General features: G+C 47.8%; 1 protein-coding gene and 1 long non-coding RNA gene across 3 annotated transcripts in view; one reads left to right on the top strand and one right to left on the bottom strand.

Annotated features, from left to right (window-relative positions):
• Window positions 1-4,253: 4,253 nt before the first annotated feature.
• Window positions 4,254-6,165, bottom strand: LOC308197867. Its single transcript, XR_013953416.1, has 2 exons — window positions 6,055-6,165; window positions 4,254-5,114 (listed from the first exon to the last, which is right to left on the bottom strand). It is a non-coding gene; the product is annotated as an uncharacterized lncRNA (long non-coding RNA).
• The window catches only part of MARCHF4 (membrane associated ring-CH-type finger 4), an 89,743-nt gene continuing 74,362 nt past the window's right edge, over window positions 4,994-20,374 (top strand). Inside the window, exons 1-2 of one of the 2 annotated variants that reach the window (XM_080599072.1) lie at window positions 4,994-5,128; window positions 5,252-6,491. In XM_080599072.1, coding sequence (XP_080455198.1) covers window positions 6,045-6,491 — 447 coding nt within the window. In that variant the 5' untranslated portion in view covers window positions 4,994-5,128; window positions 5,252-6,044. Of the gene's footprint in view, window positions 6,492-20,374 lie in introns of both variants that reach the window. The other variant, XM_080599073.1, reaches the window with a different exon arrangement.

Raw genomic sequence — 20,374 nt, 5'->3', positions numbered from 1 at the left:
TCTGTCCCCATCAGCCTTTGTGTTGTGTCCTCACATACTCGTGCACTATGACTAGCCTCAAGACTGCTTGCAGAGGAAACAAAGACCTAAAACCAAGGAAAACGAGATGTGCAGTTCTGCTTCTTTGCTTGGGCTCCTATTGCAGGGCACGGCTGATGTAAAAATAAATAAATAAATAAAATTCCTCCTCTTCCCTCAGCAGAGAGCAAGCTGCTGTGGAAGTAGAAAAATTTGCTGTGTATCAGCTCAGAGGCAGACCACGATCCTCACAGGAAGAGAACAAATGCAAGTTCAGTCACTGCCTGGGGAGAAAGCAACAGCACAGGGACTCTCCGAGAGCAGAGTGCCATGCTTTTTGCTGCAGCCCAAGGCAGCAGAGAGACCAAGGCACAGCACTCCAGAAATTATTTCTGATCTCCTTTGCGAAGATCATTCCAATCAATACATGGATTATTTCTGGATGCTTGGAGGATGCATAACCCCCCGCCTGCTGAGCTCTGCTTCCCAGCAGCAGCATCCTTTGCGTCGGCATATTTGCAACTGCCCAGCAAGAAAGAAAGACCGAAGAAAATGTGACAGAGCCCCCTCCAGCCCCCATCTGTATCTGCCCACAAGCTTCGTCAACTGAGTTATGGTAATTACATCACTTGAGATCTATTTAATATCTCCATCTAGGAAAAAGAACCGGGAAGTCTGGCTGTGACAAGCAATCAGAGGGTACTCAGCTGATGAGCAGCTCCCCATCACTGAGAGAGCAGTAGGAACCTTCGATGGATTGGGTTTAAGTAATGGTGTGCCAGAGGGATGGGGCCCACACCACGGCAATCAAAGCTCCCCTGCACCATTAAGGAGCTGTAAGTGGAGCAGGAAGCGCAGTGCAGCTATTGACCGGGTAGGTGGGCATGAAAATGGGTTTAGGTAACTGTTTGCTTCCCGAGAGATGGAAAACACAAAGGGATGTTTCTCTGGCAGCTCTCTGATCCTGCCTGTCCACATCAGCATTTGTACTGTTTGTCTCTCACGTAGTCACACACGATGACTGGTGTGCTGTGTTCAGGCTGTAACGCTGCAGTCCACACAGAGTTTTCCTGCTTGCATTTGCCCTCTCAGTTTCTGCCATTTTTTTCTTTTTTAATCTCTGACCTGACACCATCAAAACAAACAAACAAACCAAAAAAATTTCCGATATGATTTGATATCAGACTGCCACACAGGCAGATAAGTATCGCTGCTTGCTCCAGCCACCCTCTTCCTTCCTTTCTCCACCCCTCTGCACTGAGCAATGACTCGCACGGAGAGGTAAGGAGAACACATAACCAGCGACACGTCTTTTTTCCGTGATGGGACAGTAGCTAAGGGCCAATGGGCCCACGCTCTGCTCCAGAAGATAAGAGTTGGGATATCTGCCGTGAGACCAACCTGCAGCCTGACCCCCAAACTCATCCTGGCACGGGATCTGTAGCAAACTCACCTCCAGGTCTGTGCTGAGTTGCCTGGGTGTCTCCGCTCCTGGAGAGCACCAGGTCTGCACAGAGGCCACCTCGTAACACGGCCTTGAGAGCCCACGGTGTGGATGTGGCAGCAGATGTGGTGCTGAGGCCCGGCCTGGATGGGTGTTTGATGGGTGCATCCCCTTTCCCAAGCCCTCTGCCCTATGCAGCTTAGAGGATGAAGATACACTATGGGTTATTTATGCTACTGCTGTTATTAGCAATAATTAAAGGGGAAAGAGAGAGTATCATGCCAGGATCCTGGCCTAATTTGAAGCAAGGAAGGAAGAAAAGCATAGGAGAGGTCTCATTGAAGGGAAGAGCTGTCAGTGACACAGAGAGCTAAAGGTCTGCAAAAGCTGTCTGGGCCACGCTTCTCAGTGCTCCGCAATGCCCTGACCTACTCGAGAGTTACATGGCCAGAGGGGGACGCTCACCCCATCAGTCCTCACTGTCTGGTTCCTCTTCATCAGCTACAGAGCACGATCATTTCTCCTTCCCAGACTTTGCAGAGCTCAGACATCTCAGACTTTTGTTCTTTCTGTACCCGAGGACGGCAGGCTGCTCTGTGCCAGCACTGGTGCCTCCAGTATGCTCCCTCCCAGCGTTACCCTCACAACTATTGGTGGGCTCAAGAGACACAGGGTCAAAACTCCCAGAGACAGGTTCTTTTGCAAGAGGAGAAGGTGTTGCCTATTTTCTGCTCCACGTTGCTTTACGTGGAGCAAAGTTAGGCAGCCTGCATTGGCCCCCTGCTCTTCTGGGATCTCACCAAGGAGGCTCAGGCCAGCTCCTTCTGGTGCGAGCATTCTGAGCAAGGCACCTCCATCCATATCAAAGGACCTGAATGCAGCATCCAAGTGTGAAAACATTGGCCACTGTCCCATTTACTGAAAGGAATAATAGTACCCGCTCACCTCTGGGAAGCATATGGAGCACCTCCGATTTATTATTTGTTTTATTTATTTTGTCACATTTATCAGCCATTCAACTCTCTGGGCACACAGCCCATACATTAAAACCCTGAGTATAATACAAAGATCTCCTCCATCCTGAGCACATCCTTTCTGAAAAACCAGGCATGGGCAGGAGGGAAGGATGAAAGATGCTTTGCACATGCAAAGGATGACAACAATATATTTGCCTCCGATTCTCTTTATTGATGGAACCACTCTGAAAACGCTAGCGACATCAGGACAATAGGATGAGGGTAATAACAAGTGGGAGGGGGGGATGGATGGAAAGCCATGCTGGAGGTTGGGCACCGAGACAGCCTCTAGCCAGCCTGTCTCATGCTCAGGAAGTTCCTAAAATGCTCTTTCCATTATTATTCCTCTAATGACCCCATTAGACACATGTGAAATTCTGAGAAGCCTTAAATATGTTGTAGAGATCCACACTGGCGAATCTGCCCAGCTTTTCTGAGAAACAGCAAGCTGCAATGAGGAATGTTTTAACATTGCAGCATCCCGATGTGTAATTTATTTGCTGGAAATTAATTGCATGTGCTGGTTTCATTTTCCTGTAGCGAATAATCAGTTTTGCTCCCTTTTTAATTAGGTAGCAACGTAGATTCCTCTGCTGATCATGGCACAGCGATTTTTGCATGTCTCATCTTATACTAAAGGAGATTTCAAATCATTGTCTAGGGCCCAACGCAACTTTTGAGTGGGATCAGATTCTCCGTCAGCTGCACCTCCTGGGTCGCCACTGGTGAAGACCCGAAGCATGCCCCAGCTTGAGAATCCAGCCTGGGTTTTGGTGACCCTTACACCCTGCCAATTAGGAGTTTGAAGAAACTCTGTGGAGAAACCAGACGAAGGAGCCTGCAGTTCCAGTGGTGTTGACGTGACGTCAGGCCCAGGCCCCGCTCTGCTCCACCAAAAAGCGTGTCCCGTCTGGAGGCTGTCCGCTGGCCCACGAGCCGAGGCACTGCACTGATGCTCGCAGGACCTCATAGCCTAGAAGCCTTCAGATCACCTGTGCCGTTAATAGGTTTGGTCCACAGCACACCCGGCACCTCTGTCAGCTCTTCCAGCTGGAGCAGCAGCACAGAGTGCCGTCGGCAGCCTCGTGTTCGGCAGCCGGACGGGGCCGTGCGGGCACACACGGAGCACGTGAAGGCTGAGAAAGCCTCCTCTGCTGGCGTGTGCAGGGGAAAGCTTAATGGGCTCCAGCAGCTGCTACTTAAAATGTTCGAATGGGCCGAGGAGAGTAAAAACTATCAGCTCCGGCTGCCCTTGGTTGCTTCCAGCAAATGTCGAATTAAGCGGCAGCGGTCAGCTGGATTTAGCTTCCGTCGGGGTACAAGGCACCCGCACTCCTGAAATATTCTCTCCTGAAGCAAAACAAACCTACCGGCGAACGAGCGCTGCCGGGGCGAAACGAAAACTATCGCTCATCATCGCTGCCAAACCGTGAGATCCTCGGCAACTAATTAACCTGCAAGGGGAAAGTTAGTTAGCGGGGATTCCTGCTGCCTGCCGGGGGCCTGCCGGGCGGCCCCCAACCCCGGGGGCACCCCCGAACGCCCGATTTCCTCATCCCCTGCGGCTCCCGGGGGCGAGCAGCCGGCGTGCCCCGCTGCCTCCCGGTGGCGCCGGCGGGAGCGCGCAGCGCGGGGGCGCGCCCAGGCGCCGTGCCCGCGCCCGGCGGAGCTGTCCGCGGCTCGCGGTGCTGAAGCCGCAGCGGCCGCCCAGCCCCTGCCTCCGCCCCCCCGCTTTCCTCCCCGGCGGGGGCTCCTGCAGCCAGCCCGGGGCATCAAAGCCTGGGGAGGGCCCCGGTCCTCCCTTTGATTCTTCCCCCCCCCCCCCTTCCTCATCGTCACCCCGCCTTTTCTCTTTTTTTTTTTTTTTTTTTAAAAAAAAAAAAGCCGGGGGAGGGAGGAGAGCGCGGCCACGTTCCACCCCTCCCTTCCTGCGAATCCCCGCTTGCACTGCAAACAATCTGCCTTCCCCATTGCATCCAAGGGAGATAGCAACAGCAACATCATCACCGCAAGCCGGATGGGAGAGCGGAGAGGAGGCTGCTGAGGGAGGAAGGCACACACGCACACGCCGGCTCGATGTTGCCGAAGCGGTAGGAGCCGCACGAAAAATAAGCCATGCTGCCCCGTGTGTCTGGCGCATTGTGCTCCATCAGAGCCTTTTAGGAGGAAGAAGAGAATTATCTGCTCCGATTTTTTATTTTTTTTTCCTGCCAGCGAGAGTGCGACAGACTTGCGATGGTTGAATGTCAATGCCTGTGAGAGAGAACAACAGTCAGAGGAGGAGGAGGACAGAAGGGGAGGAAAATGAAGGTGGGGACGGTGGTGGAGAGAAAGAAGGAGCCTCGTCCAATGCATCAAAAGGAGGTCCCTGCAATCGCCGATAGAGCCCTGGCCGCCTTGCCATCCACAATGGTCTGTACAAGCTGCCAATGCGTTTGATGACGTTCCTGTTTTGTGAAAGGAGGAAAGGAAACGTGACCATGTAAGATCCACGTTTCTCCGGTCAATTACATGCGAAGAATAGATCCGATTTCGACGGGTTTTTCGGTCCAGGATGGTAACAGCTTAGGGAATAATACAGCCGCCTTCCCTCACCAATTTTGCTCTGATTATTTTTGGTGTGGTCCAGACAGCTGCTGGAAGAGAGAAGGTCAGAATATATAAATAAATATAAAAATATATATGATATATATAATATATATTATATATATATAACATATTTATCTCAGTACCTCTGGGATTAAGATCATTGAATGCTAATTATTTCTTTCAGGACTTTTAATATTTACAATGAAATCTTTTAAAGGCAACGGTAAAATCTGAAGCCACCTGGGAGTACAGTGTTGGAAACGTAGGGTGTTTTCCCACAAACAATGTGAAGGTCTTTTTGTCAAAGAGGCAATTTTGATAATAACGACAACTACCAGTTTTGCATTTTGCTAGCCAGACTGGCTGCTATTTTGTCTGGGTGCACACCGGGTCTCGCGTGATCGAGTTTGATTTTTTTTATTTGCAAAAAAAAAAAGAAGAAAAAGGAAAATTACTTGAGATGCCAAATACTGTCGACAGAACCACGGCCTCCCTCTTCCCCACACCCACCGGAGACGCGGACCCTTCTTTTTTCCAGGCTTAGGAGTTGCCGGAGCAGAGCCGGGGCTGTCTCCCGGGAGCGCCGCACCCCGCGGTGCCCGCCGCCGCCCCTCGCCCCCGGACCCTTGGGCGTGGGAGCTGCCTGGGCGCCCCCCGCCGCTGCCAAACAAACTTGAGGAATCCACCCCGCCGGAGGGGGAGGGCGATAAAAATCCCCCGGGAGCCCGGAGTCGGTCGGTTTCTTTCTTTCTTTATTTTTTTTATTATTATTCCTACCGCTGTTGCTAGCCTCGCACGGTTGCTGCCGGGGATTTTCCCCCCTCCCCGCCCTCCCGCCCCTCTTTTGTCGTCTCCCAACCTGCGAGCGCATCCCCCCCCCGCGGCACTGAGACCCCAGCAGAGCCCCCCGACCTCGGGGCTCCCGGCTCCTGCCCTTTCTTTTCCCCCCCCCGTCTCCTCCGGCCCAGGAAAGGCACATGTTAATACCACCCGGCGCTCTCCTTTTCTGCTACTGCTGCTGCGGGCTCCTCCGTCCGAGACAGATGTTGCGAAACCAAGGCCTCCTCAAGTGCCGCTGCCGCATGCTCTTCAATGACCTGAAGGTCTTCCTGCTGCGGAGACCCCCCGCCCCTCCGCCGCCCTCGCCGCCGCCGCCGCTCCCCATGCCCGGCGGCGCAGAGGCGGGGGCCGGCGGCACCGCTCCGCCCGGGGGGCGCGGGGCCGGCTGGCGGGGGGCGGCGGGCAGCCCGGGTGCCGAGGAGTGGGGGAGCCCCGCCGGGGAGCCCCCGGCCTCCCTGCCCAGCAGCACCTCTTCGGATGACTTCGGCAAGGGCAAGGCCGAGGACCGCTACTCGCTGGGCAGCAGCGTCGACAGCGGCATCCGCACCCCGCTCTGTAGGATCTGCTTCCAGGGGCCCGAGCAGGTGAGGCCGCGTAGGGCGGTGGGTTGGGGTCGGGGTTGGGGCGCCGGGTGGGTTCTTCAAGGGAGTGTGGGGCGGGGGAAGGCTACGTGGCCCCCTCGCTGCAGCCCGTCCCCAGTCTCAGGGCCGTGGCGGGGACTCGCGGACTCGGTGTTGGGGGCTCTTTGTCCCCAGGTGGGGCCCTGGACGTGACGATCGCAGGAATGATGCGAAGGTTGTGTTTAACGTGCTGTTTGCTTTGAAAAATGTGACTTGGGTCTGTATAAACACGTGGCGGGAGGCAAGCCCGCCTCAGCAGCAGTGCCTGGGAATGGCCAGCAAGAGCTCTGCAGGTTGGCCAACACTGCCATGCTCCCAGCTGCACTACCTGGGGGAGGAAACTGCTGGCCGCAAGTGTGCCTGTGGAGCTGCAGCCTGGAAATGCCCCTTGGTACAGCCCGAGGTTGGGCCGGGGAAGTTTCCTTCCACCAAACAGGAGAATGACACAAATGCAACCTCACCATAACATTAGGTGCCAACCTGGGGCGTTATTCTCCCCATTTAATGACAGTTACAAGAGGTTCGTGTATTTTCAGGCTGGCAGTAATATACACAGCAATATTTGTGCTTAACGTGTCACAACTGCAGGCAGCAGGAAAGGCTGCAGACCTCTGCGTGCAGGATCAAGCCCGGATAATATGCAGATAACCCTTATTGCCCAGGGTAGCTCTGTTACCTCTGGTGGTAAGGGATCCTTGCACAAGCATGGGCTGTGAGGTTGGACTTGGCTGACACCCAGTCCCATTTTAGGCGCGGATCCTGGCACAGAAGGTAATGCCTTGAGACCTTGAGCAAAACAGGCTTCGCTCCAAGTCTTCTTTCCCCTTGGTGGACCTGTGTGCTCTGCTAAGGAAAGCCAGCACACACCTTACGGGGGCCACACTTGGGCACACGTCCTGCCAGTCCTGAGGGCAATGCCCACGTCTGCTGGGCAGTCATCGTGTTTTCCATTGTGCCAGCCCAAGGGTGGGAGGGAGATTAGGGAAAGTGGGGAATGGGCACACATTCATCTTTGGAAGAAGCAGGGCCAGCCACCGACTCATCCTAACACCCCGAGGTCTCGCCCATCAGAGCTAGGTGCTCAGTGGACTGTAGCCTTCTCTAAGCTTCTGCAGCTGACCGATAGCTGTGAGAGATGGTTTCCACCATAGGCTTTTAGATGTGGGTAGGGGAAATCATTCTTTTTCAGAGATGCTCTATGCCTTCCTCACTTGACTGTCTCCTCCCTGTCTCTTCTGAAAGTTGGAAGCTGTGCAACTCCCTGACTGGGAATTTGCATTATTCCACGTTTCTAGTACTCGTCCCTGGCTTACCATTCTGCTGTGTACACGAGACGTAGCGCCCGCAAGATTGGCTTGCGTGTGTGAACAAATAGAGCCTAAGCAGAATTAAAATAGAGGCAACTCGCATCCTTGGCGAACATCAATGCTTGAAAATAATTGGATGCTAATTTTCACACTTAAAACCTGTGTAGGTTGCATTGTAAAAGCGGGACTATTTGCTGACCATCTGCCAGCCTACCTGAGTGAGAAGCTGAGCAGACGTGACTGGCATCTAATAGAGTTTCAGCAGGATTTCTCTTCTTTGCTTCTCACAGTTCCTGACTGATATAATAAGACACTTACAGCTGGATTCTGCCAGTCGTCCTTGACTAGTACCTCATTCTGCAAGTAATTTCTTCTTCACCAACACGTCTTGAGGAGCGCCTGAAACCCTTTGCCCTGCAGCAGCTGGGAAGCGCCAGTCATAATGTGGGCCCAAGGCATGGGGCTTTAAAGCGTGGTCAGATCCTGACACAGCTCCCTAGAAGTACAGTACAGAACAACCGAGAGCTGAATCAGTGCTACTCGAGACCTGCAGTTTGGTTTATTTGTCCCTTACATCCGACAGGGATAACTCCTGAATTCCATGTTCTCTCTTGTTATGGTAGTTACTGCTGCTTTAGCCTTTATTTCCCATTCGTTTTCCAGCTGAACAGCTGAGCACAGACCTTCATGTTTCAGACCCTTGCAGCCATAGATGTCATAAATGCACATAATTCCATACCACCCTTGCCAAGATTGTCATGAAAATATATCCACTTGGAAACAAAATGTAATTGCTAGTTCTTTACTGTGCAGATTAATAACAATGACAGAAATAAACAGTGTTTTATTTACCTGTCAAAAACATCTGAAACTGCTGCAGCTGTGGGCAAATTTGCAGGGCTGCATCACAGTACCAAGAACAAAAGCCTTCATTATAAATTGACTGTTAGGCGCTCTAAGCTTATTTACCCAGATAAAATGACAGTGAGTCTCCAAAAGATGTTTTAATCTTTTTTTTTTTTTTAAAATACAACAGCGAAAAAGGTTTCTTACTAATCTGGCTTCACAAGTGGATTTTATTTAATATCTAATGCAAACCAAAATCTGTAGGGATTTTCACTTTAAATTTATGATTGCCCAACATGCATAATACTTCGGGCTACTGAATTGCTTATATCTTAAGCTCCTCGTGTTTGTTTGTGGCTGTTATGGGTAAACTGATTCTTTCATTTAGAAATGTGCTGAGGGCTGTAGGAAGGAGTAAATCTCATTATTGTAAAACTGCTCCAATCCTTTCATGTTACTCGGGAGAAATCAGTAATGCAGACGAGAAAGAGTGGATCTGATGACCAGGTGAACGCAATGCCTGGGCTCCCATTTTAAGGGCACGAAGAGCAAGCTCTGCTTAGGTCTGGCAGTTGAAAGAGGACAATTGCTTTTATTGAAGACTAGGGCATGAGAACTGGTGGGGTGGACTCTGCACTTGGTAATGGCATTGCCTGTCAGGGACTTGCTTGGCATTTTCAAATGTTTCACTCAGTAAATGTCCTGCACTGTTGTGTCAGCTAATTCTGAGACCGTGGATGGGAAGGCGAAGCTTGGGGGAGAAAGTGAGAAAGCAAGATGCTGGAATATTTTCTTCTGTTTTGGTTAATGCTCTGTGTTTGCAGAATTTTGTCTGCTTTCCTGGATCTTTGACAATGTTCTGCAAGAGAAGGAAACTAAGATGAGCTCTGCTCTCACAGATGTTTCCTAGTGCTTGGTATAGATCCAAGTTCAAAGCAAACCATGGCGAGTAGCAGGAAAAGACATGGGTGAAAAGTCCCTTCACATCAGCAGATAAAGTGTTTGCCCATGTCACAAGGAGTTAGCAGTGTGGCGGGGTTTGGGATCTCTGAGTTGGTGCTAGCTGTGCCAAAAAAAACAGAAAAGCTTTCTTAGATGAAACTGAGATCATTTGGAAATCAGTGTCTCAAGGACTGCTTGTCAGTCAGAGTGTGCATGCATCTTTTCTTACCTGTCGGTTTCTGTCTGTGTTTCTCTACTTCTCTGTTCTGAGGAAAAATACCATAAAGATGGGGATTTGAAAAGTCGGTGTGGATAGGATTGGTTGGCTGAGGAGGATCAGAGAGAACAGACTGTGACTCTTTTGCCAGCAGGCTGCTAGCTTGGACGTAGCTCAGTACTCAAAAGAAATGTTTGAAAATAGACTATTCTTCTTACCAAAGTCCCCTCCAGACTTTAGGGAAATCAGCTCATTAGTATGTGAACATGAAGACCTACAAGGAAATTGGAAGGGAAGACAACTTACATGGATAGTAGGACATGCATTTCTATGTGATACGTCATTAGGCAGTGGAGCTCCTTGCTGCAGGACATTAGCAGGACAAAGTGCTTAACTAACTTTAATAATGGTTGTAAAGCCATGTGGATACCAAAGGATATCTGGAGTCATCGGAATTAATGATAACACATCTGAAAGTAAAATTCGTGCTTTAGGTCTGAATCTCGAGATCAGGATAATACTGAAGAGGAGCAGAGCCCCAGGGCTGGTCTCTAGCCCCAGGGCTCACCAGCCCCTTGTGCACAGCTGGTGGGATCTGCCTCTCCAGGTGCATGTCTGGGTTTCATGCCTGTGCACGTTAATGTAGGTACCTGCCACACTCAGGATGTCTTTGGAGCTAAGATGGCCCCATATGTGAAGAGTCCCTTCCCCCGCACCAGGACTGCGCCAGGATACGTGCAAAGCAGCTCTGCCCCCAGCTGGAAATTCCTGACTTGTTCCTGCTCCTAATTCCTCAGTCTGGATGAAAATGCTATTCTTGGTGGTCCCAAGTAGGAGCAATGCCTGCTTAATACCACTGAGTCAGGATGTGCCACTGGAAATAGCAAGCGAGAACCTCAACCCCGTTCCTGTTGCAAATACAGGGACACGCAAAATCCATCATTAGCTTGCTACCTGGTAGTGTCTGAAGTCATGAACTAAGCCAGGAAATATTGCCACTCTACAGACCGGGTATCTCAGTAGCACAGAGGAATGCAGTAAATCACTGGGATGCTTGATTTCTGATTTACAACATTGTAAGACAGGGCAGAATTAGGTACCTCCTTCCTAGAGTGAGATAAAGAGGAAAAGAGGTAACCTGTGGCAGAATTTAGGGCACGAGGGTAGTAACGAATGAGAGGAAGAAGAAACAACTGCACAAGTAGCATTACAAGCAAGTGGAAAGCTGGGCAAGCTCAGCAAAGGAGATGCAGGTGTTTGGTGGGATCTGTCTAAACTGGCTAGAACATCAGCACACTGTTTTCGAACATGTTGAATCACATAATGACAGTGCAGGCGTCCCATCCGAGTCCTTTTCATAGGTGTGTTCCCACATGATTCATTTACATGGTGTTAGAAGGAGAATTATTCACTGGAAAACAGCCAGTCCTGCTAAAAATGAAGTCTAAGAGATCCTGGGATGCAGCCCTTTAGATTTCAATCTGTATATTGAAATATGTGGCAGAAAGGAGAAGAAAAAGCTTCCTGTGACATTCAATCCACCTGTCTGCTTTCCCGTCTTTGACTTTCAACACCTCTATGGCTAGTGTTCCTCTTTCAGCTGTCCCCGGATCAAATCTCTACTGTGCAGGCAGAACTTTTTTGGCTTCAGCAAAAGCTTTGCTTGAGCCATCAACTGAATGGAGCCCAGGATGTCATCTATTTTAGATTTAGACTCTGTTGCCACAGAGTTGATTGGCAAAGCTCCCATTAACTTCAACAGCAAAAGGGTAGGCATCCAGTAGCAGGGACTTGACCCCTGTATTTCAATAATGTTGTGCACACAGCGGGGTTTCTATAAATAATAGTGAAGGCCACTAATCCCATTGACTTTTAATTGCTCCAGGAGACAGGGTTTTCACCTTTTGTGCCTCCTGAAACTCTGATGCCTGACCCATTTATTTCAGTGCCACCAGCTAGCCTGAGGAGCAGTTTTTCTTTTCTTTCACTTTCACCCATATAAAAGGCTTCGTGAAGGAACTTGTCTGTGTTTGTGTCACTGTTTCTTAAATACACATTTCAGGCCATGATTAACAGTGGCTGATGTCAGTTAGTGACAGAACAAGCAATGCAAAAGCATGTAGCTTCTTTGTTTGCATCTGTAAAGTCACTGTTATTCCCACAAAGGCAACACTTGCTCCTGGAAGGGCTCTGTTTGTACAAAACCGACTTGCATTCAGGTTGTCTTTCAAGCAAATATTCATTCACAGCAAGGGCCTCCTCTGTGGCAGCCTTTTCCTCACATTGGTGTTTTTCCATTCAAGGATGGTCCAGAAGTCAGAAATACGGTTGTGCCAGAATCTGGATGATTGATAGTGTCTGTGATGCTGTGTGTCCTATGTGTCCACTGCACACGCAGCTCCAAGTCAATGAAAGGTGAATGCATCTGTAAAGCTTCCAACTCTGACTGCACTCCCAGAAACAGGCCTTGGTCCAAGGCTTCTGGATGGAAGCTGTCCTTGAATCACTTCACGAGGAGCTGAAAGTGCTCAGCAGCCCTTCAGGTTATGCCCGCAGAGATCCATTGTCGAGGGGAGGAATAAACCAACTGGAGATCATGCTATATGAGTTTATTTTTATGCAAGAGACAGCAGCTGAATTACCAGCCCCACACCTAAACCCCTCCTTTTGCTGAGCAGAGAAGGAGGACACACCAGTCTCCTGCTAAAGAGGCATTTCAATCTCCACAGGCAGTTTACTACACCCTAGCTCCCAGCAGAATACCTGCCATGTGGAGGGCTGATTTAATGATGTGGACTGAATTAAAATAATCTGAACTGAAAAATGGGTTATGTTTTCCTCACTCCTAGTCCTGGAGTAAGAAAATAAGATAGACCACAATCAGTATTGGTCCATATCTGTGGCCAACCCGTCTCTCTAATTGCTGATTACTAAAGTCAAAAAGCCAAGTGAAGGTGTTAGCTGCTAGACTATATGCTCATCACTTCTCCTCTACACCTACTGGCTGATTTCAGTCAGGTTTAGCAGGGAGTGGAGATCTGAAAGGTGTTAAATTCCTGCAAGTTTCGTGACAATCAGCTGGATGAAGAAGAAAACTAGTAGTGTCCTGTTATGGGAAAGGTTGAGCTATTGGCTCAGATGCACTACACACTGTAGAGTCCATGCGGCAGGACAGAGCTTCAGATGGAGCCAAAGCTTTAACAGGATCATGTACCCCATTAGACAAGGAAAAAAAAAAGAAAAAAGGGTATGGTTTCCATGGAAAACCAGACTCAAATAATACAGAATAGCTTGTTAACTTTTTATCTTTTTCCTTTTCCTTTGTTGATCAGGGTTACTTGCCTAAAATGTGTTGCTTGATGTTGAAGACTTACTTAGCTTCCCCCATCCTTTAACAACTGACCTTTTATCCTTTTCTGCTTTATCAGTGGTTACAGTAGAACAGATTAGTTTGTTAGCAATGAAGAGTGATGAGTGATGGCTTTCCTCTGGTGAGGAAAATAAGAGCAAGACCTGGAAACCTATGCGTGTAATAAATCTGCTGTTGCCGTCCCCTCTGTGAAAAGTGATGAGATAAGGCAAAATGTTGGTGTGCAGACTGGCTCCAATGACAAGGCCCAGGTCCTGAAATCCTCACGCATCAGTTCTTCTGTCATGGTTTTAAGTTCTTTGGTGGTTCTCTCTCAATTCCTTCTCTTCATCTTGGTCAAAGTCCAAAGATACACCAGACCTTGGTGTATCTCACCAGACCACCCATCCCATCTGGCTCTACTCTGCACAGGTTCTCCAGCGGTCTATGTTACTGTCTTATCCAAGCACCCTGTATCTGCAGCTCAAACACTGGTGGCACGCTAAGTGTCATCTCCCATAACAGTCACATAAGTTTAACCTGCTTCCCTGGGTGGGAATGAAGGAAGGGATGGTGCAGAATGGAAGAAGGGTAACCAAAAATATGTTTTGCAATTTGTTTTATTCTTTTGTACGGAGGCCAAAGACTGCTACTGTCTTTGTGGTGTCCCATTGTGACATGTCACTCTTAGCAGAAGTTCACCAGGAGTTGGTTGACATTATGTTTATGTTAAAGATAAGGCCAAGAGGTCACCTTTGCAGAAAATACAAATCATTTGGAATCATCTTTAAAGTTTGTAGTGCATTGAGCATTTTGGGGTGTCTGTCGTCATGTGATGGAGGCAGCCCGGAAGCTGTAGCCTCTGTGAAGTCTTTTCCTGTGACTACCGGAATAACCTCTGCTGCTATGTGGGTTTAGCTTCTGTTACTTAATCCATGCACTGATCCTGCCCAAGCACTAGGCAATGCCCAGGTCTCAAGAGATCAATTAGTCCACCTATCCAAAATCCTGACAGAGGCTGTTCTATCCAGTTCTTAAGGGTAAGCATGGCTGGAGCCTCCAGTTGTCCCTAGGCACTCTGTTCTAGGACTTCACGATCCTTCTTGTTAGCAAATTTTATATAAAGTCTGACCTGAATCTTTCCTGCTGCAGCCCATTTCTTCTCGCACTGCCCATTAGGAGGGCAGCAGATTACTTTTGCCTTTTGCTTTTTTTTTTCCAAGTGGCAAGTAATTGAAGGTGTTATCCAGTAGTTGGATGTAAATATAGCAAAAATTGATCTGCTGAGGACTTTACAAGTTGAAGTGACACCTAAAGTCATGACGCTCCTTGTTCATTTGTAGGCCAAACAATCCAAAATCTACCTTTGCTCTTATGGCGTGTTTTCTAAACCTCTGATCATCCTAGGTATTCTCCTCTGGATTTTCACCAGATGGTCCATATTTTGCTTTAAATGCACCGTCTAAAGTAAGAAACAATTATCCCTTTGAGTCCTTGTCAGTGCTGAGCCGTGCAGAAAGGTTTTGAGTCCTCTTTAACAGATAACATATGCCATCCATTTCAGGGTGATGTTTGCCCTCTCTTTTAATTAATTTATTTTTTGAGCAGCAAAAGGTTATTGATTGTTTTCAACTCATGAACCCATATAATCTCCATGTCCTTCAGAACTGCTCCCTGGTCAGTCCTCCATCCTGGATCTGTGCAGTTGAAATTGCTGCCTTGGTGGAGGAGCTATATGTGGCCTTGCTGAATTGCATCCTTTTTTCCAGTCTTCATAGCAGCAGCGCCTTCCAGGTAGGCCTGCAGATGCAGTACACACTCACTCTATTGAATCTTCCATGTCATTAATGACTTGAGCTCTTCTCCCCTGAGTCTTGGAGAGAGCTGGGAGGAAGAGGCTGGGGGAGCAGCTTTAAGGATCCCCTGTCTGTCTGAGATGAGTCTTATGGATGGGACTGTTCCTGTCACTTCTCACATATAGCCATGTGTAGGATGGGAGAAGGGATCCCCATTATTTCATTTCAGGTGTCTATGCTCTGCCCCCAACTAAAGTCACTCCCACTAAGGCTGAATATTATCTTTCTTGGCAGGTCCAGGCCTCCAGCCAGTCCTGCCTGAAATGTTGATCCACCTACCTATTTCTCTCCTGCTTCTGCAGTCACTCTGTCACTGGTGGGATGGCTAACATTTCCTCCACAGTCCCTTAATGAATCCCACAAAGCTCCTTTCTCTTTGTCCTTCCCATTTTTCTCCAGCTTGTTTACTTCCTCCATTATGCCAGCCCTTAAGGCCAGCTCTGCAGGTTTCATTCGTTTCAGTCCAACCCCAGATGTCTTTCTATCTCCCAGACTTCTCTTGCTGAACGATCTGGCATCACCTCAGATTTCTTTTATCCGGCATTTTCCTCTGTGTCCAGCTTTTTTCTGCCTTTCTCTTGGGCCAGCACTGTCACTCAGGGCATTAACCTTACCCTCAGCTTAAGCTTCTTTCATTTCCCAGCTATGTATACAGGTTGTGCTCAGATCCTTTGGTGCTTTCTTTTGTGTCACACAAACACTTGCTCAGATCCTCATCTCTTGACTTCATTTCTGTGATCTTTTTTTCTCCAACCTTCCCAGCGCAGACATTGCCTTCCTTTAGTTGAGTCAAGACCAAGATGTGAAGATCATTTTCTTTGATTGGTACTTTGATAGAGGAAGAGGTTCCCCTGAGAACCGCCATGTGCACCTCCCCTCCCAACAGCGCTCACTGTCATTACCCAGGTGGATCCTGTCCAGTTTTTACTCCAGTTCCCAGTCACTGGGAGAGCCAAGAAGACCCTGTGAATGGAACCAATGAAGACACATTATACAGCATTGGCACTTGGACATCCTGCTGGTATTTCACCCATGTCACATCAGCATCTACCCTGGCAATTTCATGTGGGTGATGAACTAAAAGTTCAAGGGTGGTTTGTGTTTTCCACAAGTACAGGGCCATGAGCTAAACCTGCTCCTCCAAACACCCCAGAACTTTTAGTTATGTCAGGCCTTCTTCTCAGTCTTGCATGACCTTGCCCTGTTCAGTGGATGAAGTTCTTTCCGTCTCCTTTTCCCCTTGTTAAGTGCAGTCGGACCTGTCAGGATTAAAGGTGCTGGGGAAGTACAAGCTGATTATTATCCCATTCCAAGTGATATTAAAAGAACATTAAGATGGATCAGATGAGCATTCAAGAAAAGTAGGTAATAGTAAAGTATTATATCAGCAGAGAAATAGCAGTTAAGTAATTAAAGAGAAGGGTTTGCACAAGAGGCAGAAGTAAAGTTATGGGTGCTTCTGGCCTCTAGACCATTCTTTATTTTAATACAGTTGTAACCTTTAGAGGATGTCAGTATGTCAAGCACTGTACCAAGAAGGGAAGCAAAGCTTTCCCTGTCCTAGAAAGTACACAATTTAGCACATAGAAAAAAAAAAAAAAAAGAAAATAAAAAAAGACAACATTTCCTTAACATTGAAGAGAGGTGAATTCCGACAAGATTTAGGGCTGGAGGGGTGTTATTGGACTAGTATAGCCTGAACCTCCTTATAATTGCAGTGAAAGAAGTTCAACCAGTGAAATTCATGCTTGAAGGTTAATAGCTGAGCAAGGACTAGAGGAGAAATACCCCATCTTGATTTCAAAATCTCTAACAATGGGAAGTTGTTGCAGTGCCCAAGGAGAAAATCTGGGGAAACAGAGAACTGAAATTGTCTTTGCATATGAACTTTTGTCTTTTCTGTCACAGAAAGGACCAGATACTTTGTGCAACCTTAGAAGCCAGCTTCTGTAACCCTTGGGCTGCCTGGGAAAGGTTTCCCTCATGGAGAAGTTTTGTGTTTGAAGACAGTTTTAGTCCACATCAGATTGAAAGCAAGAAAGTTTCAGACTGGGCAAACATGCATGGGATTCAGCAAGTTAGGAAAAATCAGTTCATAGCCTCCTCTGACATATGAGAGCAGAAATGTTGTCACCTACATTTAACCCACATTTGGAAAATTTTCTTCATAGATAGGATAGCTACATCATTTCTAAGAAAAAGCTTTCTACAGCCCCCATAGCCTGCAGGGAGGACTCCCGCATAAAATCCAGCTTACTAAACTGCCATGACCTGACCCAGCTGCCATCAGCTTTCTCTTTCCCAGTCTTCACGGGTTTCTTTCTTGCCCTTCTTGCAAACATGAAAATCTGCAGAAGATCCACTGGCCATGCTGTCCTGCAGCTGTTCAAGAGATTTCTTCTCTCACCTTTTACTTTATGTTGCCAGGCAAGAAGAGTTTCACCTCTTCAGAGGTGTGCTCAAGCATATGATGCAAACATAAGGGAACGGTGGCAATTCTGAGTGTTATAGCTCAGGTCAAAAAAAATCACACGACCACAGAATTATTTAGGGTGCAGGAATCTCTGGAGGCCATCGTCTCCAACCTCCTGCTCAAGCAATTCCTCCTAGGTCAGGTTGCACAGGGCATCGTCAGGCCGAGAGCTGGGTACCTCCAAGGATGGTTGTTGCATTTCCCTCTCTGGGCCCCTGGTCCAGTATTTGAATTCCCTTCTGGTGATTTTTTTTTCTGATTTCTAATCAGAATGTCTTATGTTCCAAATTGCATCTGTTGTCTCTTGTCTTATAACCATGTACCTTCGAGAAGAGTCTAGCTCTGTCTTCGCTCTGCCTTTCCATGAGAAGGCTGAAGACAGCAATAAGATCTCCCCTTAGCCTTTACAGTGAATTTAGGAGGAGGTATACAAAAGATAGGATTAAATGTCTGCTCTGGCTCCCCAGGGTGGATTTGGACAAGGGTTGAAATTTCTGTAATGGTAGTCAGATAAATATCAAGGGAAACTAGCTGCCCAGCCACAGGTTGAAGAACGAGAACAAACATTGCTAATAATAGCTAAGGCTCAGATATTTCTGTTTGTCATAGCCAAGACATTTCTTGATCCAATAATCACTAAACCTCCAAGAGGTGATACTATTTCAAATGCAAGTCACAGGAAAACAGGTCGGAGAAAAGCTTGATTGAGCAAGAACTATTTCTGTTTAAATTGAACAGAAGGATAAGCAAAAAGAGATTTGTAACTAAGGTTTTCAACTTTGCAAAAGCAGATTTTGAAAAATTAGGAATCTTTAAAAATATGCAATATAGCAGAAATTTATTATACATTGTCTAATGACTACCAAAACAGCCATTAGTCTCTTTATAACAAACAAAAGCATTCTGTTACAATTGCTGCTTTCTGGCAGCTCACAGTCATTCTCCCTTCTACGGGCTATTTTTGCTTTCTGCTTTCACTTAATTTGACTGGAAAGCTGGAAAGCTTCAAAGCCTGTCCCAAGATGTATTTTAATAAAAATGAAAAAAAATATACTTCTCTCCCTCTAGCTTGCTTTTCTAAGCATCAGTGCTTATCCATGTAAGTTCTGTTTATAAGTCCATTAGATGCACTCAGTAACATTTAAACTTCTTTGCCAAAGTCAGCCACCTTTGACAAATAAAGGGTGCAGAATTCTCAAGCTCTTATGAATTTCACGAAAACATGTGGCCAAGTGGGACATACCCCCATGTTGGGTTTGTGATGCCATGGAGGAGAACCGTCATAAGAGTTGCACCCCTACTAGACATCAAAGAAGCCATCCTACTCCCAGGTACAAATGTGAGAGAACCTACACGTCCTTTGGCTCCATTGCCCATTGCTCTCAGAATTTTTTTTTCTCTGTTCTGTTAGAAAAGGCAAGAAAAAGATCCATCTGCCAACAGAGGCTGAGCATAGTAAGTTTGAATACCTACATATTTCAGAAAATTATACATTTAGGAAAACCAAGGAGCCGCACAGTAAAAGTTTTGGACCTTCTCCACTGATCATAGTCCAGGATCTGTTATTTCAATCGTTCTCTTCCAAGAGCACTTCACGGCAGGGTGGTCGCACCCACCCAAAACAGTTACCCCTCAGACAGTGCAGACACGAAGGAGGTTAGTGTATTGCCACACAGGAAGCCCTGAAAGCCTGAACCAGCATCTTTGGTACTTGGCTGATGGCAGCACCTCTTCCCCAAGCCTGCAGAGCCGTGTGTGTCACTCAATGGCTGTAGCAAACCCAACTGGAGTGGAGAGCCAGGTGCTGGAGTGGGGGGCAATTGCAGACCAGTTAAGTGAGTATGCACCATGGGTAGAATATCAGAAATAATTCTGTCCTACTTGGTGAGAGGAGGAACTTTGATAAGAGGCAGCCAAAGTGCCTCTGTAAGTGGGAAAGTGAGCTGCTGGAACTCTTCAGAAGTTGTTGCTGTTGTGGTAAACCAAGGGCAGCGCAGAGACGGCTACAGCCTTGCGGATTTCCACGGAGCAGTCCAAGAGGCTCCACATCAGAGATTATTTGCAAACGCAAGGCATACAAATGTGTGTGTGTGTAACCGAGCTGCTCTGTGTGTGTTCAGGAGGATCAGAAACATACGGGGTGAATGTTGCAATCTCCTCAGAAGCTGGCAGGAGGTTTGCTACCATATCAGGGCTCCATTTTCTGTTTGGGTTGGATCCAGTTATTTTTCCCTTTAGTGGATGTGAGGAGGCCACTGAGATCAAGTTTCTCTGGTGAAACGGAAAGTGCAGGCGGATGATCGTGGCGGAGTGGAAGCCGGAAAATGTGTGCTCTGCTTCTCCGACCAGCACTAGGCTGTGTTGTACCTGCTGGAGCTTCACTCGTGTGTTCCTGAGGGGACCCCACCACCACCAGGAGAGCCCAGTGACACTCACCTTCCACAGCCCTTGCTTCTTTGTGTCGCTCGCAGTTCTCCCATCCCTGTTTGTGTAACTCCTTCCGTAGGATTTATCACTTCATCTCTCTCCAGATAATGTCCCTCTGACAAACCAGGGGAATGTAGCTCACTGTCTTTTTTCACCAGACAATCCTCTGCCCCTAAGCACTATGATCAGAGCAGCAGTGCCAGCCCTGCAAGGCTACAAGGGAGTTTTTTACCTTCTCTAACTACATCCTGAATGTTCCCAGTTTTTCAGCGTGCTCTGCATTTCAGCCTGATTAGGCTATTTGTTCTGTTGTATTGCAGAAACAAGGAGTGGTACTTAGGCACAGGAGAGTATGTTCCCTCTGTATCCTGTAAAATAAGATAAAATTTGCTCAGCTTGAAATGAAACAACCTGGAGTTCAAAATTCACT

This window comes from Anser brachyrhynchus (genome assembly GCF_964034855.1).
Source record: "Anser brachyrhynchus genome assembly, chromosome: 7".
Lineage (NCBI taxonomy): Eukaryota > Metazoa > Chordata > Aves > Anseriformes > Anatidae > Anser > Anser brachyrhynchus.
This window is presented reverse-complemented; position numbering and strand designations above follow the sequence as displayed.